Below are 19,062 nucleotides of genomic sequence, written 5' to 3' on the forward strand. Positions count from 1 at the left end.
TTAAATCTAGGGCTGAACGATTTGAGGAGAAAATCTCATTGCGATTTCTCTGCCAGATATTGGATTGCGATTCGATTTGCGATGTAATTTTATTTTTTCAAGTTTTTAAGTTTTTTTTTTTTTTTTTAAAGAAGCAGCGTCAAGCAGCACAGAGCAGATGAACCAGGCAGGAGGTTAGACCATACAGTCTATGGGCCCCTTGTCCACCAAAGCGTTTTTTGCTCTGGCCTTTGCTCTGCATGAAGAGAAGGCTGAATCATGAGAGCACAGACTCTCCGTACGTGGATTCATGAGATTTTGCGGGCGAGGAAACACCTCGGCGAGTAGGTTGTTCGGCTGGCGCAATCATCCCACGATTTCCTCTAGTTTCGTTCGTAAAATGTACGCGCTCTGATTGGTGAGTAGGACCATAACAGGAGACGCGTGACGTGACGCTTGTGATTGGCGAGCAGGTCTGTCACACAAGGATGACAACGGAATGAATTTGGAACTTAATGAGTGTTTAAAACGGGACAGATATATAATTAAGCTACATTTTAATTGCTGTCGTCATGATTTGCTAATCGCGTTGTTTCAAATCGCAATTTCGATTTGAAAACGATTAATTGTTCAGCCCTAGTTAAATCCATCTCTTGTTGAATGCAATAGATTAATCAGCAGGTTCTAATGTTGCCACCTAAGTAAAAAGCAGCATTTCTCTTTTTGATAGTGGGGAAGAAGACGATAATGAAAAGATTTCTTAATGGAACACTTCCACACGGTTTGCCAACATTAAATTGTAGGTCAATATAGACTTAAGTAATTACCTGGATAAATGCCAGTGAGCTGAATATTGACTGTGTTATGTTAATTTACTTGCTTTCAGCTGTGTGCTGTATACAGTCTGTGGTTGTGAGTCATGTCTTCAGAACGGTTCGTAACATGACGTGTGACTGAAGGAGCATCAGTTCAGATGAATGAACTAGATCCTGTTAGAGGTCAGTTGATACATCCTGGGTGAAGTGTTTGTTAACTAAAACAAGTTCTTATGTAAACTGCAGGTGCAAGTGCTTTCAAAAGTCTGTATTTGTCAAAGGGCCAAGGATCGAATTTGAGACACTAACTGGAATTCACCACTTCATCAACAAGTTGCACAATGTAGTTATTTGTCTCATTCAGAGATTGATGCAAAATAAATATGACAGAGTAGTGTAAGTTTGTTATATCTTCTAAAATATAGCAGGTCACTGTCATCATTAGTATCATATTTTGTACAGAAGTCAGTCAGACGATCAGATGTGACCAGACTGGGTCGAACAGTAGAAGAGCCCAGCAGCATGCCATTATGTTCCCTTCGTGAGGAATAACCTGATATCATGACCTTCCCGTTTCCTGTTTTTAACACTAAAACAGTCGGTCTGTTTTCAGTCCAAAAGGGGTAGCTCAAGTTGTGCTGTTTGTTTAAGTTTGTCAGGTTCTTCCGGACGGAGTATTTTTGGTCATCTCAGTGGTTTACTTCCTGTAAGTGAACCCTGTGTTTTTTGTACAGTATGTAAGTCAATTGTGAGTGAAAAGTAGTGGGGTTTTTTTTTAACAGTACATGGCTGGTTTGTGGTTGAGTTTGTTGTTGACATGCGGTTGTTTTTAATGGGTGAAACTGATGTTTACAGTCGGTGCTGTTGTGCTGATGGCAGGACAAAGCCCAGTGTTCCAGAGCATCAGGGCAGAAAAACAGAGCTCAGCATTCACTCTGTCTGTGGACAGTGGGCAGCTGAGTGGGTCAGTGGCCCTGGCAGCAGGATGCCAGGAGCTGCTGAACCCCACTGACTGCCTACTTAGACAGAACAACAGCTGCTGGTGCTGATGAACATACAGATAGGGCTGGGCGATATGGCCAAAAATGTTATCACGATAAAAACATTTCACACCATTTGATATCAATAACTATGAAGATATATGTCAAATCATTATTTCTTTCAAGTTTAAAGGTGGATTTTTTGCACCTGAGTGAAAATTCAAGAAACCAGATGGTTAATTATGTGGTTAAACTTAACTTTATGGTCAGAATGTGACAAACACTTGATGCCAAACAGTGGATCACTTCACAAGTCTGAGGTAGAACATATTTCAACAAATATGATTAGTTAATCTTTTTTCAGGCCTCTTTTTTTCTACAAAATAAATATTTTTAATAGAAAAATTAAGTGCTAATTTGGTCGTGATTCAAATGAATTAAAGCAAATATTTATTGATGATATATTGAACCTTGAACCTATCATATTATTGCGAAAAATTATATTGCGATATCATTATTGTTTTATTGCCCAGCCCTACATACAGACTAGTCTAAACCTACTCATGTGTTTGCATCTTTATGTGGAAATGCAGGTTTTTTTTGATGATGATGTATATTGATCGTGATATGCAAGTAGACCAGGCGTTACAAGCGGCTCTGGTTCAAATATCTAACTTTAGCTTACTGTTGACCTTCGCTGACTTTTAAGCTCCATCGTACGTCACAGTGATTTCTGTTCTCATGGTATTCACAGGAGACATATTTGTCCTATGTAGGGCTGCAGCTAACAATGATTTTAGTACTCAAAGCTTCTACAGATTATTTCATCAATGTATTATTTAGGAAGTACTTCTGCCTTAATCAAATCGATTTAATCAATGAATCGTTTCAGCCCTAGTCCTGTGCTCCATAGAACACAGCTCCTTTATCAGCGAGACTCAGCTGACACTTTCTCAGCCGACCACAAACGTCTTGTGAGCATCACTTGCTCTTTCAGTTTCTGTCCCTGTCTTTATGGCACTATTACTTTCAGACTAACTGTATGTTTCCAGTCTACATCCTTGAAGTGGTAGATTTACAACTGATAGGACTGCACAGCCACATTCCCCACACATTAGAGCCCTTACTCATCATTGCTTCTTGTATGAGCGGGTTGGTTGGTCTGGTCTATTCTTGGTCTGCTTCCCACACACCTACAAACCTACATCAAAAAGAAAGGCACAGGAAAATAGTGTCCGCGTTCTGAGGACTTATTACTACTATTTGTCCCTCAAGTCCAGACTGAATTGGGAAAAGGGGCGTTTAAGTATGCGGCCCCCTGCGCTTGGAATCACCTGCAAAATGTCCTGAATCTTCAGGAGCTGGTTTCACTGGTTGCTTTTAAATTACTTTTAAATGACATGGAGGCTGTACACACTGGCTGTAGATGTTACGATTGATTACTCGGACGATCCTTGTTGTTTATCACTTGTGGTAAATATATATGAAATTTTGATATTTTATGACCTTGTAACTCACTAGTTATTCCCATCATAAATTGTTATATGTTTTACGTTTATGTTATATGTTGTGTTTTAATGTCTACAGTTTTTCTTTCTGGTTAAATAAAGGTAAATAATATTGGTCGTTTCTCATATCTTTCTTAATGTCCGTCTTTGCTTCCCTGATCCTTTTTTACCTCCACCATTCACCCATTTACTCATTCACGCATAGATAAAGGCACTCATTCATATCCTGGAGACTTAAATTGCAGGATGGAATTTCACAAGCTATTAGTAATTAGGAAATATCCTGTAGGTTTATGCAGCAAGGATACATGACGTAAGAGTCTCAGACCAGCTCAGCCTTATGACTAACTTTGGTAATCTCCAGCACACGTTATCATGAACATCACTCAGTTTACTGTTGTCTTACCAGTCTAGTCGGGTCTTTAGACATGCCAGTTTTGCAACCATGCCTGTCAGACCCAAGTTGGGATAATGGTGGCGATAAAGAGGAAGATAGGGGTGCTGCTGCTGCACATTGTGCCAGCCAAAGCCCAGTTGCATAACAGCTGGCTGGCCTCTGCAGAAGAGCTGAGTTTGCTAGTGTTTTACATTTATAAGAACACATAATTTGGAGACGTGGTGTTGCCCTTGGGCACGGCGGCTCCTGTTTTGTATTGAGCCCTTTTTTTGTAAAGCAATTAAAAGTGCTTTAGTTGAGTCTGTTCCATTCTTTGCTGTGGCTTAGCTGGAGGGAGAAGTTTGGAACGGTACAAAGTTGAAGGAGCTTTTGTTTGGCCTCGCACTTGTTTGCTGCATACAGCTATTCTTCTCCCACCTATTCAGATTCTTCAGTCCCTCTTAGCACAATACTTGCATTCTTAAAGAATACGTGAACTTGTTTCTAATGAATTTTATATAAGCTGGCATTACATGAGCTTATTGTAGCTGTGTGGTATTCTTTAAGCTGAATCAGTCCTGAGCCTTCCAGTCGTATTTCTTAAAGTAAACATCAGCATTTCTAAAAACAATATTTTCCAAGTCCTGAAAATGTGGGGGGAATGCAAAAAATATATTAAATTGTCTGCCCCCTGCATGCACGGCATGTAGAAAGACGATACAGGAGTTAATGAAACCTTTATTCTTTTCCTCCTGTCATTTGCTAGAATGAAACTTTAAACCTAAAATATATCTTCCCAGATCGAAAGCCAATATGTGTTAGCTGACAATTCTGCTCTTCCTTCCTCTTTCAGGCCTATGAGCGCCGGTTCCCAACCTGTCACCTTATCCCTATGTTTGTGGCAAGTGATGTGGTGGAAGAGGAGACCAGCGAGGACGGTTCCACCCACAGGGTTGAGCGCCGCTGTGCCCTGGATGTTGACGCCCCACGCCTGCTCAAAAGGGTATGTTGCACATAAGGTCGTTAGTACAATGTACAATGAAATGGGGGGATTGTGATTTCATACCACTGCTTGAGAGTATTAAATATTTAGTTAATTGTTGAGATAAATGATTATAATGAGTATCTTAATTTTTGGCTATATGTACAGTAGTTTATTAAACTTTGATTTTGCTGTCTCATGTCAGTGTAAAGTCTTGTAACATGAGGTGGTGTGTGTGGTTTGCAGATTGCAGGTGTAGATTATGTCTACTTCATCCAGAAAAACACGCTGAACCGCAAAGAAAGGACACTTCACATCGAATCCCATAATGAGACCTTCTCCAACAGGGTCATCATCCATGAGACCTGCTGCTATTCGGTCAGTAGAACACACACCACTGCGCCGTATAGTGCAGGCTGTTGTCCAAAAGCGGCTTATAATACACACTTGTATATATTTGTAGTACAGGTGGCCCCAGAGGGAGACCCCTGGGAGTTTTTTTGACATGCTCAACCCGTTGGGTTACACAGAACCACACATCTGTATTCTCACAGAGAAATGAGAACCCACATTCTCTCTGTTGAGCAGCTGCAGAATGACAACCTGCCACCAGCACACCCATGTTAATGTTTGTGCCTCTTCTAATCTCCTCCCTGCTTCCCTGCAGAGAAAGCCTTGTTTAGACTTGCACTAAGCATGTTGCTAGCTATCTCAACCCACCTCTGTGTGTGAATTATTCAGACCTCTCACGTTCCAGATGAATGCTCTCAAGTACTGATCTGAAACCAGCGTGTCTTCCTCTGTGTGCTGCATCCATAACTCTAACTTCAGATCTGCCTATTCATGACTGGGTGTGCTCTGAGTTAATGAGGTCAAGCACATCGTATTAACCTCCAACCGACTAGAGTGCTAATTTTAGGTCCAAGGCCACACAGATGTTTTAGTGTGCTTTAGCCCACTGTGCTAACAGTAACTGGGATGGACAGCTCAATTAGACAGAGCTTATGGACCAAGCTAAAGCTGAAGTATTTTGGTAGCCAAGGGTAATGAAGCTACCAGTACAGGGCCTTCAGAAATAGTTCAGTTCTCAACTTCTTTCCAAATGAAATGACGATGGAGCCTGAATCAAAATGGATATAGATAATTTGTTTTTGGCCCTGTTGCCGAGCCCTTTAATGTTGAAAATATGCAGATCCACTTTGATAAAATATCTATCTGACATACTGAAACAAGGCACTCCTTATTTTTCACTATCTTCTTACTGAAGGTATGCGTGCACTGACACTGAAACTACCTGACATCTTACGTTACTGGACTAGTGAAAAACCATCCTCTGCCCCTGTTTAGGAGTATTTTGGGTTTAGTCCTAATCATAAAGGTGAGTCAGCCAACAAGGACAAAGCTGTGGGCACATCATCTCCGTTCAACCCACTGATGTGTTGGTATCTGCTGGCAACAAGTGTCATTAGATCCTCCAGCAAGAACCTATGGAAGAATTTTTTTAAATTTATTTTACCTTTTATTTTAGCAGGAAATAAATCCATTGAGATTTTTAATCTCTTTTACAAGGATGTCCTGGAAGAAGGGCTGTTCATCATTCTATGGGCCCTATATACATAGAATATACCAAAAAGAAATAGTTTTATCTCAAGCACCACCCCCATACAGCTGCCAAACCAGTGGTGGAATCAGATGAAAGATGGATGGAAAATAATTGTGCTTGGTATTACTTTAAAGGAATGACCAGCTAATCCTGATGATTTTCTTCAGTTCTGTCTAAATGAGGCTCTTATAATCTTTACACACACAGACACACACACACCAGAAACATGCGTGTTCTTGTGTGTTTGCTTGTTGTCCTTTTTTAGCTCTGAGCTGTTCATGTGTAAAGGGCTGGTTAATTTTATATGGACAGACTGACACTCCCACTCGCAGTGCACAGTGTGAAAATCATCCAGTGAAGCTGGGTGTGTGGGTACCATAGTAACCTGGTTATCTTGTTTCTGCATGTGTATACGTTAATATTATACAGTACATGTTTGTGTGTGTCTTGGTACAGGTTCACCCGGAAAATGAGGACTGGACATGTTTTGAGCAGACCGCCAGCTTGGACATCAAGTCCTTCTTTGGCTTTGAGAGCACTGTGGAAAAGATTGCCATGAAGCAGTATGCCAGCAGTATCAAAAAGGTGTGTGTGTGTGTTGTTAAAACTGATCATTACATATACATGTTAACTTTGTAGTTTCTGTGTATGGTTAGTTGCAGAATACTGCATAATGGGTGTTGGATTGATTATGCAGAACTGACATCAATCTATTCTATGAAACTTGACTAAAGCATGAGTCAGTTGGTCCGTCTCATGCTGTAAATTCAGAAATAAGCTTGTATAATCACTTTGAGTGGACAGGGGTCTTCTATGATGGACTATGTGAGTCATCTGCCTTGGATGGATGTGGGCAATGTTGAATGCATTCCTTTTTATTTTCTCCATCTGTTCCAATTACCCAACACTTCAGTTGGAAATACTAAATGAATATGCAGTCTTTCTTGGTTTGAATAAAGTACATATATGTATTTGTCTGGCAGTTGAGTTCATTCTGCAGACTCACTTACTCTCCCTTTAAATATCATGTCGCTCCTGCTATTTTTCCATACACATTTTCTTCACTTTTATTTTTCAGGGGAAAGAAATCATAGAGTACTACCTGAAGGAGCTAGAAGATGAAGGGATCACCCATGTGCCGCGCTGGACTCCCTCCTCCGTCACCCTGTCTCTCCCCAGGCCAACTAGCCTCTCCACCAGCCCACTTGTTCTCCCAGAACTCTCAGTCACGCCCGCCGCTTGTGTCCCGCTGCCCACCGACACCAAGGACAGCACCTCCCAGGACACCAAGCAGGACAGCAGCGCCCTTCAGGCAGACAGCTTAACAGAGATCCTGGCTGGTACACCTGAAGGTCAGTTCCTACAGATTATTAAAAAATGAGAGCTCACTCTCTTGTAGCATGTTTAATTTATAATAGTGAACATCTTTTTTTGCACTGTAAGAATTACAGCAGAATACAAAGTAGAAAAAGGATCCGTTTTACAGCAAAAGCAATGAAAGCAAGACCCCATTATTTATAGAGGGCATGCACACTTGAAAACTTGTTTTGGGGTTTTGGTTTCATTAAAGGTCTATGAAAAATTAATCACCTTGTGTTTGACTGAGTTATGTTAATTGGAGGTGTTATGTTTTTGATTGCAGATAAGTTGGATGCAGACTATATCAAACGTTACCTAGGCGACCTGACCCCCCTGCAGGAGAGCTGTCTGATCAGACTTCGCAAATGGCTGCAGGAGACTCACAAGGGAAAGGTAGTGTTTCGAGTGTTTGGTTTTGCACTTTTTATAATAATGGTGTTGAACAGAATAGAAACTTTTAGGTACACTGAAGACTTACTCTCCAACTCTTATGTTCAACATTGTCAGGGACATCTGCAGAGGTGAAGTTGTAGTAGATTTTGAATCATATTTTAGTCTGGCAGCTATCAGCTACTTTTTCCATGCTAATGTGGCTAAGTGACCTGCTGTTTGCTGAAATACCAATGGTCTATTCAGGGACACAGTAGGGCAAGGAATCAAATGCAGAACTGGTGTATTTTCCACAAAGCTGGTGATGCAGTTGAACATAGTAACAACACAGCAAGGTCCCCTACCAAATATCATTAGTAATACACCGAGGGCCTCATTAATGAGCCTTTGGTAACCGTCTGTCCGCAGGGTTTTTCCTGGCTCTAAATGAGGCGGAGGTGGTACCATCCTGATCACGTGCACACATGTGCAATTTTAAGAGTTCTAATAATTTAATAAAATAAGAAACTTAAAATCGTCATGCATCCTTTAAAAAATAAAGGTGTCCTAGTTTTAATTTTCATTCATATTTCATGTCAAATACAAAATAAAAACTAATGTGTTCATTTACACAGTTAACAAACAGCATGATAAATCAAATATAACATCACAGCGGGGCTTTTGCGTTGTAGCTGATTGAATTCCTGGATATTAAATGTATCTCTGCAACGTTCTGTAGTGGTCCCAGTAATATTTGTTCTTACTGAGGCATGTTACGTGACGGGGTTAAACTCTGAGACTGACAACACCCAAATACTGATAAACTGAATTTCTCTGGCAAAATAGTATTTACACATGTATATCTTTTTTTTTGAAGCATTAATACCCTCTCATACTTAGACAAGAAAATATTTATTTATTTTTTGTTTATTTTACTTTCTAATTGAAATTATTTGTTTTTATCACTATATGTGGCAGTCATGTTCTCAGATATAGGTATTGCAATGAACTAATGTTCTGCAGATGTGTGTTTGAATTTGTATTCGATAAAGTGGGAAAAAAATGTCACACTTGTTGAGGTGTTCACAAACACTATTTTTAAAGCCCGTTGGTGATATAAAACTATATTAAAACATGGAACGGCAGGAAAAGCGGTTCTTTAGTAATTACTTTTGCTGCGTGGTAAATGCGTTAACAGCGGGAACACTGTCGCGCCCCCAGCTCTGCGGTTCAGCCAATCAGACTTCTCTTTCCTTTCTCTCTGGATGTTTTTACTGTTTTTGATACAGCGCCACCACATCAGCCGAATGCCACATTTACAAATGACAGATATCCACAAAGTGCAACGGTTGCTAGAAAATAGTGTTTAGAGTTTTGTCTTGAGCTGGAGACGGGACAAATTTGACGTAATTCTCTGTCCAGGAAAACCGCTGCTATTTATAATAAGCAGTTGACTGACATTGGTAGTGTTAAAGTTTTTAAAAAATATACAGATTTTCATGAATTTGTTCACGAATGAAGTAAAGCTAAATGCTCTCCCCTTACTATTCAGATCCCTAAGGACGAGCACATACTGCGTTTCCTGCGTGCCAGGGACTTCAACATGGACAGGGCACGGGAGATCCTTTGCCAGTCGCTGACTTGGAGGAAGCAGCACCAGGTGGACTACCTTCTGGAGACCTGGAGCTCACCCCAGGTCCTCCAGGACTTCTACACCGGGGGATGGCACCACCATGACCGAGGTATGCTTTTTTTCTTCTTTCGTAGGATTAAATAAATGCTGTAATGTCATAAATAAGTTTGTCTGTGTGACTTTACAATTTCCTCTGTCTGGTGTGACTCTGATGTTATACAGCAGTACAGGTAACGTTACTGTTTTACGTCAGTGTTCAGCTACGCTCTGGACTGTGGAGTGTTCGCGGTGCACGAGCTCTGGCATCCAATCTCTGGCGCAAATCAGTCAGGAAAGAAAACAAAACGTGCTACTAACAAGCTAACGTTAGGTGGTCGCCTCAGAATGGGTAAGTGTCTGAAATTCAGAAAACCAGAGACACTGACAAGTTGGTGGACGAGGCTGAGAGCAGTGGCGCTGAGGTTAGCACAACAAACGGATCGGCGTGCAAGTCAGTCACACTACAGAAAGCGCAGAGCTGGAAGACCCGCCTGCTGGTTACTGTTCAGTAAACGTTACAACACCAACGGAGAGATAGTTGTGTATGAGACGAGGACGATGTCTGTGTGTCGGCGTTGCGCCGCTGTTGTAGGCTAACGTTATGTGAATAGAAACATAAAACATGCTGATTGATGCACATTAAACTACATCACCCAGATGCGCCGATAACCGGAACGAGTTAAAAAAACGAACCGGAGCAACTCCTTATCCCCGCTGCTTTCAAGCCAATACAGAATAGAATGAATAATCACTTAAGCAATTAACATATTAGATTACATTACATTACCTTATCTAGCCAAGGTGCAATTTTAAAGCATTTGTTAAATATGTTCTTAAAATGGCTTACAACAAGAAATGTTTAAAAAAAAAAAAAAAAAAAAAAAAATGTAAACATGCAAGGCAGTTTGAAGATGGAAGAAAGAAATGTGCATTGTCCAAAAAAAGGTTTCTTAAGCTAAAACAACAAGCTGCTGAGTGCTGAATTATATTCTGTTTGAATTGTCACCCCAATCACTTGATATAAATAAAGACAGTTCTACCATAAATTGGTGCAGAAAATGTCTCCAGAATGCAGAAAATTATGTGTTTTAGTGCTCAGATTTTCTAGGGGAGGACCCCCAGACACTCCATTTACATATTTCAGCCTTTAATATTTCATCAAAATTGTGTTAAAATATCATCTTGTCTTGTTCTCATGAACCCAATATTGTGAATGGTGCATGTGAGCTAAGAGTATCGTCACACCCCTAATCTGAACCCTTATGTCCCCACCACTTTTCAGCACAAAGTGACGTCCTTGATTCATTTTATCTTATCAAAGTGCACGCACGCAAGCTATAGAGTATGAATGTATTACAATAAAATGTTTTATTAAATTCATGTAGCTTTGTAAATAATTTTCTTAAAATTTGACCTCCTTAAAATTAGAATTCATACAGATTTTACATTATATGGCAGTGAAGTTGATATTAAATTTCATCCTAGGTGGTATTAAAAAGATCTTGTTGAAATTTAACTTTGAGAATCCTGGGGGTACACTGATTAACAGAAAAAAAAATAAATAATGCTCACACCCTACAGCCATACACAACAAGACAGTTAAATGTGCTTCAGTCTCACATGTGCATACATTCACCAACACATGTTCCACTTATAATTCATGTAGGCTGTGTCAGAGCTGGCTATACTTACACTGTTAACTAGAGGAAGATCTCAGTTCTCCAGTTTCTTGGAGACTCAAGTTACACACGCCACATGAACTGAAGTCATTCATAGCTTCACAATATAAATCATATTTAAATGGCTTTTATGTTCCCACTAATGTGGGTACATAAAAGCCATTTAAATTTCAATATTTCCACAAGCATTTGTATGGGATCAACAGGGACAAAAGATGAAAGCATTTCTCATTGTACACGGCCATTAATTGTCTTACAGAACAGAAGAACAGACAGGCAAGCTATACACACCTCCCCATGTAACATAAAGCCTTGGAGAATGTAAATACTATGATAGATCATGTAAATATTTGTTTTATTACTTTAGATATATTGTACATACTGAGCATTTCTCAGTGTACACAGCTACTTATTGTCTTACAGAACAGAAGAACAGAGAGGCAAACTACATAGACCTTGCCATGTAACAGGAAACCTTGGAGAATGTAAATAGTGTGATAGATCATGTATTATTTGTGTTTTTATCCTCTAGATGGGCGTCCTTTGTACATCCTGAGGTTGGGCCAGATGGACACCAAAGGGCTGGTCCGTGCTCTCGGAGAGGAGTCTCTACTCAGACATGTATGTAACACAAGTCGCAACAAACTTGAAGCTTGCGTGTATCTGTGTAGGTCGATACGTTTCTAGGGTCAGGCAGTTGGTGGTTGGTATTTAGGTTATAGGATGAATGGAAACTGGCATGTCCTGACAAGTGTATTAATATCAGGCAGTATACAGTACATATAATACATATAAATAGTCTGCTTATTTCTAATGTTGCACTCACTGTAAGTCACTCAGGTTACGAGTGTCAAATGCCAAATGCTTGAAATGTAAGATTGCAATAGACCACTGAGTTCATGTTGTGTCATTATAGGTGCTGTCTATTAATGAGGAGGGTCTGAGACGCTGTGAGGAGAACACCAAGGTGTTTGGTCGACCCATCAGGTAAACCGCCAGTGTGGAACAAAGTAGAGCTGGGGAAAAAAATTTCAATTTAGTGGATCAAGGGAAATGTTGATAATCGGTTAAGTAATTTATCACGCAAAAAATTTGGACTGTCGGTTGAACAAAGCAAGCAATTTGAAGTCAGCTTGGTCCCTAGAAAGTAGTGATTTGATGGGCATCTGTTGCTATTTTTTGATATTTATGTATGTGCTGTGAAATGTAGGGTGGCGTACATGGTTGATGTATTTGTCACAATACAACAAGTTGTAGACCTGTAGAACTCCCTTCTGCTATAGAGCAAGCAATATACAAATTAAAGCAATTGTAAAAATGGTAAACAGAAATAAACTATATTCCATGGAGTAGTTTTGCATCTGTGCTAAAGAGGCTAGAACGCGATAAAAAAATACTAATTAGAATAAGAGTAATAGTAAGCAAGAACCCAAGAATAGAGGTCAGAGTTCACCATACCATTGCCTTGACAATTAATCCATTAACAAAAACGATATATAATGATTAATAATCTTCAGTTGCATCCCTACATCAGTGCTAATTTCTCAATAAGAGCTTAAATGTGGATGTAGATCAATAGAATCAGGATTAAGTGGAAAAGATGTCTCTCCTTTTTTTTGACCACCAAGCAGCACACAAGCTAGTTGCTTTTGTTCAGCAGTGGAGGGAACAGAGCTGCTATCTGTCAGCCCTCTCAAACAGGAGGAGGTGGCAGGGATAAGAGCCATGCAGGAAGGAATGTGAACTATGAATGACTTCCCGAATTAGCAGGCGTTGTCTTCACCACTTAAGCTTCACTTCAGGGTGACAGGTGCCAGAAGGAGACCGTAGCCCAGTTGTGTATGAGTGTGTGTCTGTGGCGTGCGATTATCCACACTCCAATCCCCTCTCTCTTCCTCTTCTGTAGCTGTTGGACGTGTCTGGTTGATCTGGAGGGGCTTAACATGCGTCACCTGTGGCGACCGGGAGTCAAGGCGCTGCTGAGGATCATTGAGGTCGTGGAGGCCAACTACCCAGAGACTCTGGGACGGCTGCTTATCTTAAGAGCTCCCAGAGTTTTCCCTGTCCTCTGGACACTGGTGAGATCCAGGAGATACAGGCTCAAACAATCTGGCAAAGCCTTCTCACAGTACCAGTTTATATAGATTTGAAAGGTGGTCCTAGTGTGTAGGTCAACTTCACTGTCCTACATCAGGGCTCAACAGTAATGATAAAAATTGACAAGTGGATTTCTGACCACCGTACAAGTGAAAAAAACATTATGTTGAACCCCCATTTTTGCAATGCAATAACTAGGATGCAACCAGTTAAGTGTGTCCCTAACCACCATCCATCTGCCTTAGGTGAGTCCGTTCATTGATGAAAACACACGCAAGAAGTTCCTTATCTACGCAGGCAATGACTACCAGGGTCCTGGAGGGCTGGTGGACTACATAGACAAGGAGATCATCCCTGACTTCCTGGGAGGAGAGTGTATGGTCAGTGTCTGATAAACATTTAAGCTCTCATTATTATCATTCGAGTATATTCTGAATATGAACTTTCTGGGACATGAGGCTCCCCTCATTGAGACCTCCTTTGCTGACCCAGTTGTATGCGTGTACATGCATGCCTTTTCTCTACAGTGTGAGGTACCAGAAGGCGGTCTCGTTCCCAAGTCGATGTACCGCACAGCCGAGGAGCTTGAGAATGAAGACGTTCGCCTGTGGACTGAGACGATCTACCAAAGCGCCAGTGTGTTCAAGGGAGCTCCACACGAGGTGAGGCCTAACAGAGCACCAACGTGCGAAGAAACGATGGAAAGCTTTTGGGTTTGTTTTAAATGAATATGTAGGGCAGGACAACAGAGAGCTGCATAATGCCTGTGATGGAGGTTTTGTTGAAAGTGGTGCCATCTGGTGGTTGGATGTGGTGGATGAATTCAGATGTGGAATAAATGTGGCTTTGAAATGTAATCTGTCTGCAGTGACATACAGTTAATCACGTTACATCATTAATGCCAGAGGGAGAGATGCATCGCCACACAATGGAAATGTTTATTTCATGTTAAATGGTTCATAACCTCACAAACAGATGTGTACTCATTTCTCTCATTGCTCTTGTCACTGATGGGGTCTTTATTTTGCCACATCTGTCTGCTGCTTAAAACATGAGTATGCGTTTCAGTTCCTTAAGTACACCGCTGTTACGAATGACGGTAATAAACAGTGCAAGGTTTACAGCTATAGTGCCCTGGCATTATTCCTGTAACCAAGAAAGGATATGTGTGAAGGAAAAAAAGAGCTAAAGAGAGAGAGAGAAATGTTTCTCTCCTGAAACATCTCTTCTTATTTCATTTCAACGTTTGCTGATCTTCCCATGTCTGTCTGTCTTCCCTCCCTCATCTCTTCCCAACCAGCTTCTGATTGAGATCATCGACGCCTCCTCGGTCATCACCTGGGACTTTGACATGTGCAAAGGTGACGTGGTTTTCAACATCTACCACTCCAAACGGGCCCCCCAGCCTCCGCGTAAGGACCCCCTGGGAGCCCACGGCATTACCTCCCCGGGAGGTAACAATGTCCAGCTTATTGACAAGTCATGGACACTGGGGCAGGATTACAGCATGGTGGAGTCTCCTCTCACCTGCAAAGAGGGCGAGAGCGTGCAGGTGAAGTTCTGCAATCTTGAATTAATGCATAAATACCCTGTTTGTTTTTTAAAAATATTCGTGTTGTTTTTGCTTGTCAGTCTTTGAAGTTGTCTGTACTGTCAATCTGTCTTGTCTTCAGGGCTCCCATATTACCCGGTGGCCAGGTTTCTATATCCTCCAGTGGAAGTTCCACAACATGCCGGCCTGCTCGGCCACCAACCTGCCCCGAGTGGATGACGTGCTGGCCACCCTGCAGGTCTCCTCTCACAAGTGCAAAGTCATGTACTACACCGAGGTGCTGGGCTCTGAGGACTTCAGGTTAGTCTGCGCGTGAGTGAAAGACATGCATTTGTGTCCACATATGAAGCGTATCTATGTGTCCATAGTTTTGCTTGCCATGATTATGTGATAGTTTTAATTTCAAACATTATTCCTGTGATTGCTCATTTTTCACTCCAGCCTTCTTCCAGTTTTCCCCTCTACAACCTACCACATAGTGCTGTGATGACATTTGATATTTGGATGATTTAAATCTGTAATGTTGCTTAAGTGACACCATGAAAAGCTTTAAGAGCATCAAGAGTTTTCTAGGCCCAGAGTTTTGAAATGAGGATGCTTCCCTCCCTTGGAGACTCCTTTAATCCATCTTTTTCTGTCCAATCCGCTCCTGTTCTATCGCTCACAACCCCCTCCTCCTCCCCCTCCTGCTCTGTCTTCCTCCTGTGAAGAACGGCTTGCTGTGATGTGCGGAGTCTGTAAGTGGCTCAGCGTTTGCCCCTTTTCCTTTTAGCGCTAGCTCATCATCATCGCTGCTAATTTGAATGGCCCCCTCAATGACATTCACGCTGCTGATGCAGAGACGCTTATTTGCATCTGTTTTTGCTTAAGGCTTTTGTTAGCATTGGCATAACAGGATCTTGTTGCTTGGTAAGAATCCTTGCACTGAGACTACAGTCTAAATATCCCCTTGCTGGCTTCAGTCACCCTGCTTGCATGACTAACAAAATCAGGAACCTTAGACTGTGTTAAGTTCAGCACACTGGTGCTCTACTGCTATTAAAGTATGCACATGCAACATGTGCACCTGTATACCTTCTCACAGATGTTTGCTTAAGTTTCTACTTGTTTTTCTGCACTCATCCATTCATACTACCAACTTACTGAAGGTCACCGTGCTTTCAGTGCAGTTTCATTTTACATCGGCCTCTGAAACTGACTTGAGATCCCCATCTAACTCATTCTAGTAGTGTTGAAGGGGATTTTTTGCTAATTGTTGGCACATCTGGTTGAAGTTTCACCAACACCAACCTTGAAATTTTGGATATAGTTATGAACAGATCAACCTATTTTTCGTCTTTTAAAAAAATTTCAATCAATTTCAATCAATGATTAATTTATTAAGCAGAAATGCCATGTTTCCATCTTCTCAAATGTAATGATTTGGTGATGTTTTTTCAGTTTTTATATATATATATATATTTTAAAATTTAGTGATTTTGAGTTTTGGACTGTTTGGTTTTATATAAAAAAAAAGTCACACTTGAGCCTTAGATGTAACTTTTTCACTATTTCAGATTTTTTTTAAATAAAACTTTACATGGTCACATATCACAGTTGTTCATAATCACTTTACCCATTCAAGACTCTGTGCTTACATTTATTTTTTGGGCCCCAGTCCTGATAAACATCAGTGTATTTCTTTTGTTTTTTTTGTTGTTTTCTTACATTAAACATACAGTATGCATAAGACACAGGGGCAAACTGACTTAACAAGGAGATTATTTTATGAAACATAAGATGATTTTATTTTGATGCGGCTTCTGTCAATATATATATTTATATGTCATAGACTGGCAGTGAATATTGAACTTTAGCACATCGAATTATAATCACAATATCTGGCAGAGTATTCGCAGTTAGATTTTTTTTTCCCCCCAAATCGTTCAGCCCTAATTGGTATGATATGAATGAAATATTTACTGAGATATTCTGAGCCCTGAAACTGACATAACGCAATCAGCTGGTGGACTGATGTTTCCTTTACTTCATAAACAAGTATTGGCTGACTACAGACGCAGTGTTTGCAGAGAGCACACAAACCCCAAAGTTTAGTTTCAGCCTGTTATCAAGTTAATTATGGAATTATGCGTTAGTTAGCGACAGCTGATATGACCTGCCGTTTTCCATTTAAAAGCGACGATCAGCTCAGGCTGAAAATGAGAAGCTGCTACCTGAATGTTCTGTACACTGAGCTGTGCTAATCAGAGTCAGAGCTCAGTCATTCGCACCAGTATAACTTAACACATTGGCAGACTTTAACATGCAAAACTGTAGGGCCTTGCTGTTTTGCTTTAAAGATATGGCCTTATGAACATCATGCTGCTGCTTCCTGTAGCACTTCCCAGATGGCAGCTGGGTTACATTATCCAACTAGGGATAAAGTGTCTTGCTCAGGGACACAATGGATGGGTCACAGTGGGGGATTGAACCTGGGTCTCTCACACCAAAGGCATAGTCTTATCCATTGCGCCATAGCTAGGTTAATAACCTTTAATGCAAAATAGGGCAGTTGTGGTAAGAAATTGTGATACTTGACCTTGTAATGTATTATTATGTATATTTGCATGTCATTAGATTGTTTGATACAAACGTCCTAGTGCATTTTCATGTGCTTTCATACATTCTGTAGGTCTATATGATACGTTATAGACAGGGGCTTTATCAAAGCATTGATATTTAATGTGAACAAGACAAAAAAGGGCAGCTAAGCCTTCAAACATGTAAGGAAGCCACAACACCAAAGGCTTTTTTGGTTTGCATGTGAGAGAGTGGAAATACTTGTGCCTAAACAACGCCCTAAACTATAACAAGAACCCTTTTCCATTGTAGTGTTTTTGAAAATACTTCACCAGAACAAGCAAAGACTTGTGAGGTTGATATCCTCACAACACATCCACCTTTTTCCACCTGAAACACTATTTGTTGTTGCAGCCTGTAACAAATCCTGAGCGTTGTGGGCCACTCAGAGATTGAATTAATCTCCCTCCTGCAGGTTTGATCTGTCTGCATGATTCTGCATCATGAGCACGAGTCGTGCGCACAGAACGCATTCAGTTAGTCACTGGCAGACTGCGGTAGCTCAGGTGTTGCACACATGTGAAGTTAACGGAAGAGTGTTTGTGTCCGCTCACATGTCTCTCTCTCTCACCGCAGGGGTTCGATGACCAGCCTGGAGTCGAGCCACAGCGGTTTCTCTCAGCTCAGTGCCGCCACCACCTCCTCCAGTCAATCACAGTCCAGCTCAATGATCTCCAGGTAGAAACTGGAAGCCTAAGACTCCAATCCCCACAATCACTCCCCCCTCCCCCTTATGCTGCCCTTACCATCAACTCACAACTCTTCTCCTGCCCTTCCTCATTGTCTTTTGACCTACTGCACAGCAAGTCTCTATGGAACTGAAGCATGCTTGCACAAACAGAAGACAAAGAATAAAAAAAAATAAAATCTGAGGCAAAAAGAAAAAAAGACTATATGTACAATTTAAAGGGCTGATTTTTGCACAAAGGTCATATTTTTTTTGTGCCTGGCATCTCTGCTGGGCAGTAATTTGAATCAGAGCATCAGCAGAATGTTTGTTTGCGTCGTGTCCCGCACAGGGTGGAAAGGTTGAAGTTCAAGAGCTGAAACACCTTTTGTGGCACTGGAAGCCGAAAGAAGCAATATTCTCATCCTGGGAGCAACGGGACCGGCTGAAGACACTGGAGGCACTGTTACATATATGCATCTACATCTACACTCACAAATACAGTACTGAGACGACGCATACCTCATTCATGTGCGTTGGCTGAAAAACTGGATGTGCTGTTACATACAAACACCACCACACGCACAGTGTTTGCCATATTACCAGAGGGGTTTCTTCAATCTGGTGAATTGTTTATAAGTCAAGTGTGGGTGGGTCTGGGAAACTCTAAACTAGACCTGGGTTGAATATGATGCAATTAATTTGTTATTTTAAACTGCACGGAGCTACGGAGTGGGTGGAGCTTACTGAATCACGGCAATGCAGATGGTGTCAGCAAAGTTGCCAGCTACCGGGGGGGAAAAAA

At 41.1% G+C, this 19,062-nt stretch overlaps 1 protein-coding gene across 2 annotated transcripts in view; it reads left to right on the top strand.

The window, feature by feature from the left end:
* The window catches only part of si:dkey-237i9.1 (SEC14-like protein 1), a 36,608-nt gene extending 18,130 nt beyond the window's left edge, over window positions 1-18,478 (top strand). The window contains exons 3-16 of one of the 2 annotated variants that reach the window (XM_046046573.1): window positions 4,512-4,661; window positions 4,887-5,018; window positions 6,700-6,828; window positions 7,322-7,595; window positions 7,886-7,995; window positions 9,524-9,713; window positions 11,855-11,943; window positions 12,239-12,309; window positions 13,229-13,400; window positions 13,665-13,799; window positions 13,947-14,081; window positions 14,720-14,971; window positions 15,093-15,283; window positions 18,167-18,478. In XM_046046573.1, the coding sequence (XP_045902529.1) occupies window positions 4,512-4,661; window positions 4,887-5,018; window positions 6,700-6,828; window positions 7,322-7,595; window positions 7,886-7,995; window positions 9,524-9,713; window positions 11,855-11,943; window positions 12,239-12,309; window positions 13,229-13,400; window positions 13,665-13,799; window positions 13,947-14,081; window positions 14,720-14,971; window positions 15,093-15,283; window positions 18,167-18,272 (2,136 nt within the window). In that variant the 3' untranslated portion in view covers window positions 18,273-18,478. The remainder of the gene's footprint in view (window positions 1-4,511; window positions 4,662-4,886; window positions 5,019-6,699; window positions 6,829-7,321; window positions 7,596-7,885; window positions 7,996-9,523; window positions 9,714-11,854; window positions 11,944-12,238; window positions 12,310-13,228; window positions 13,401-13,664; window positions 13,800-13,946; window positions 14,082-14,719; window positions 14,972-15,092; window positions 15,284-18,166) is intronic. The other variant, XM_046046574.1, reaches the window with a different exon arrangement.
* Window positions 18,479-19,062: the final 584 nt, after the last annotated feature.

This window comes from Micropterus dolomieu, linkage group LG04, assembly GCF_021292245.1.
Source record: "Micropterus dolomieu isolate WLL.071019.BEF.003 ecotype Adirondacks linkage group LG04, ASM2129224v1, whole genome shotgun sequence".
In the NCBI taxonomy this organism is placed as follows: Eukaryota; Metazoa; Chordata; class Actinopteri; order Centrarchiformes; family Centrarchidae; genus Micropterus; species Micropterus dolomieu.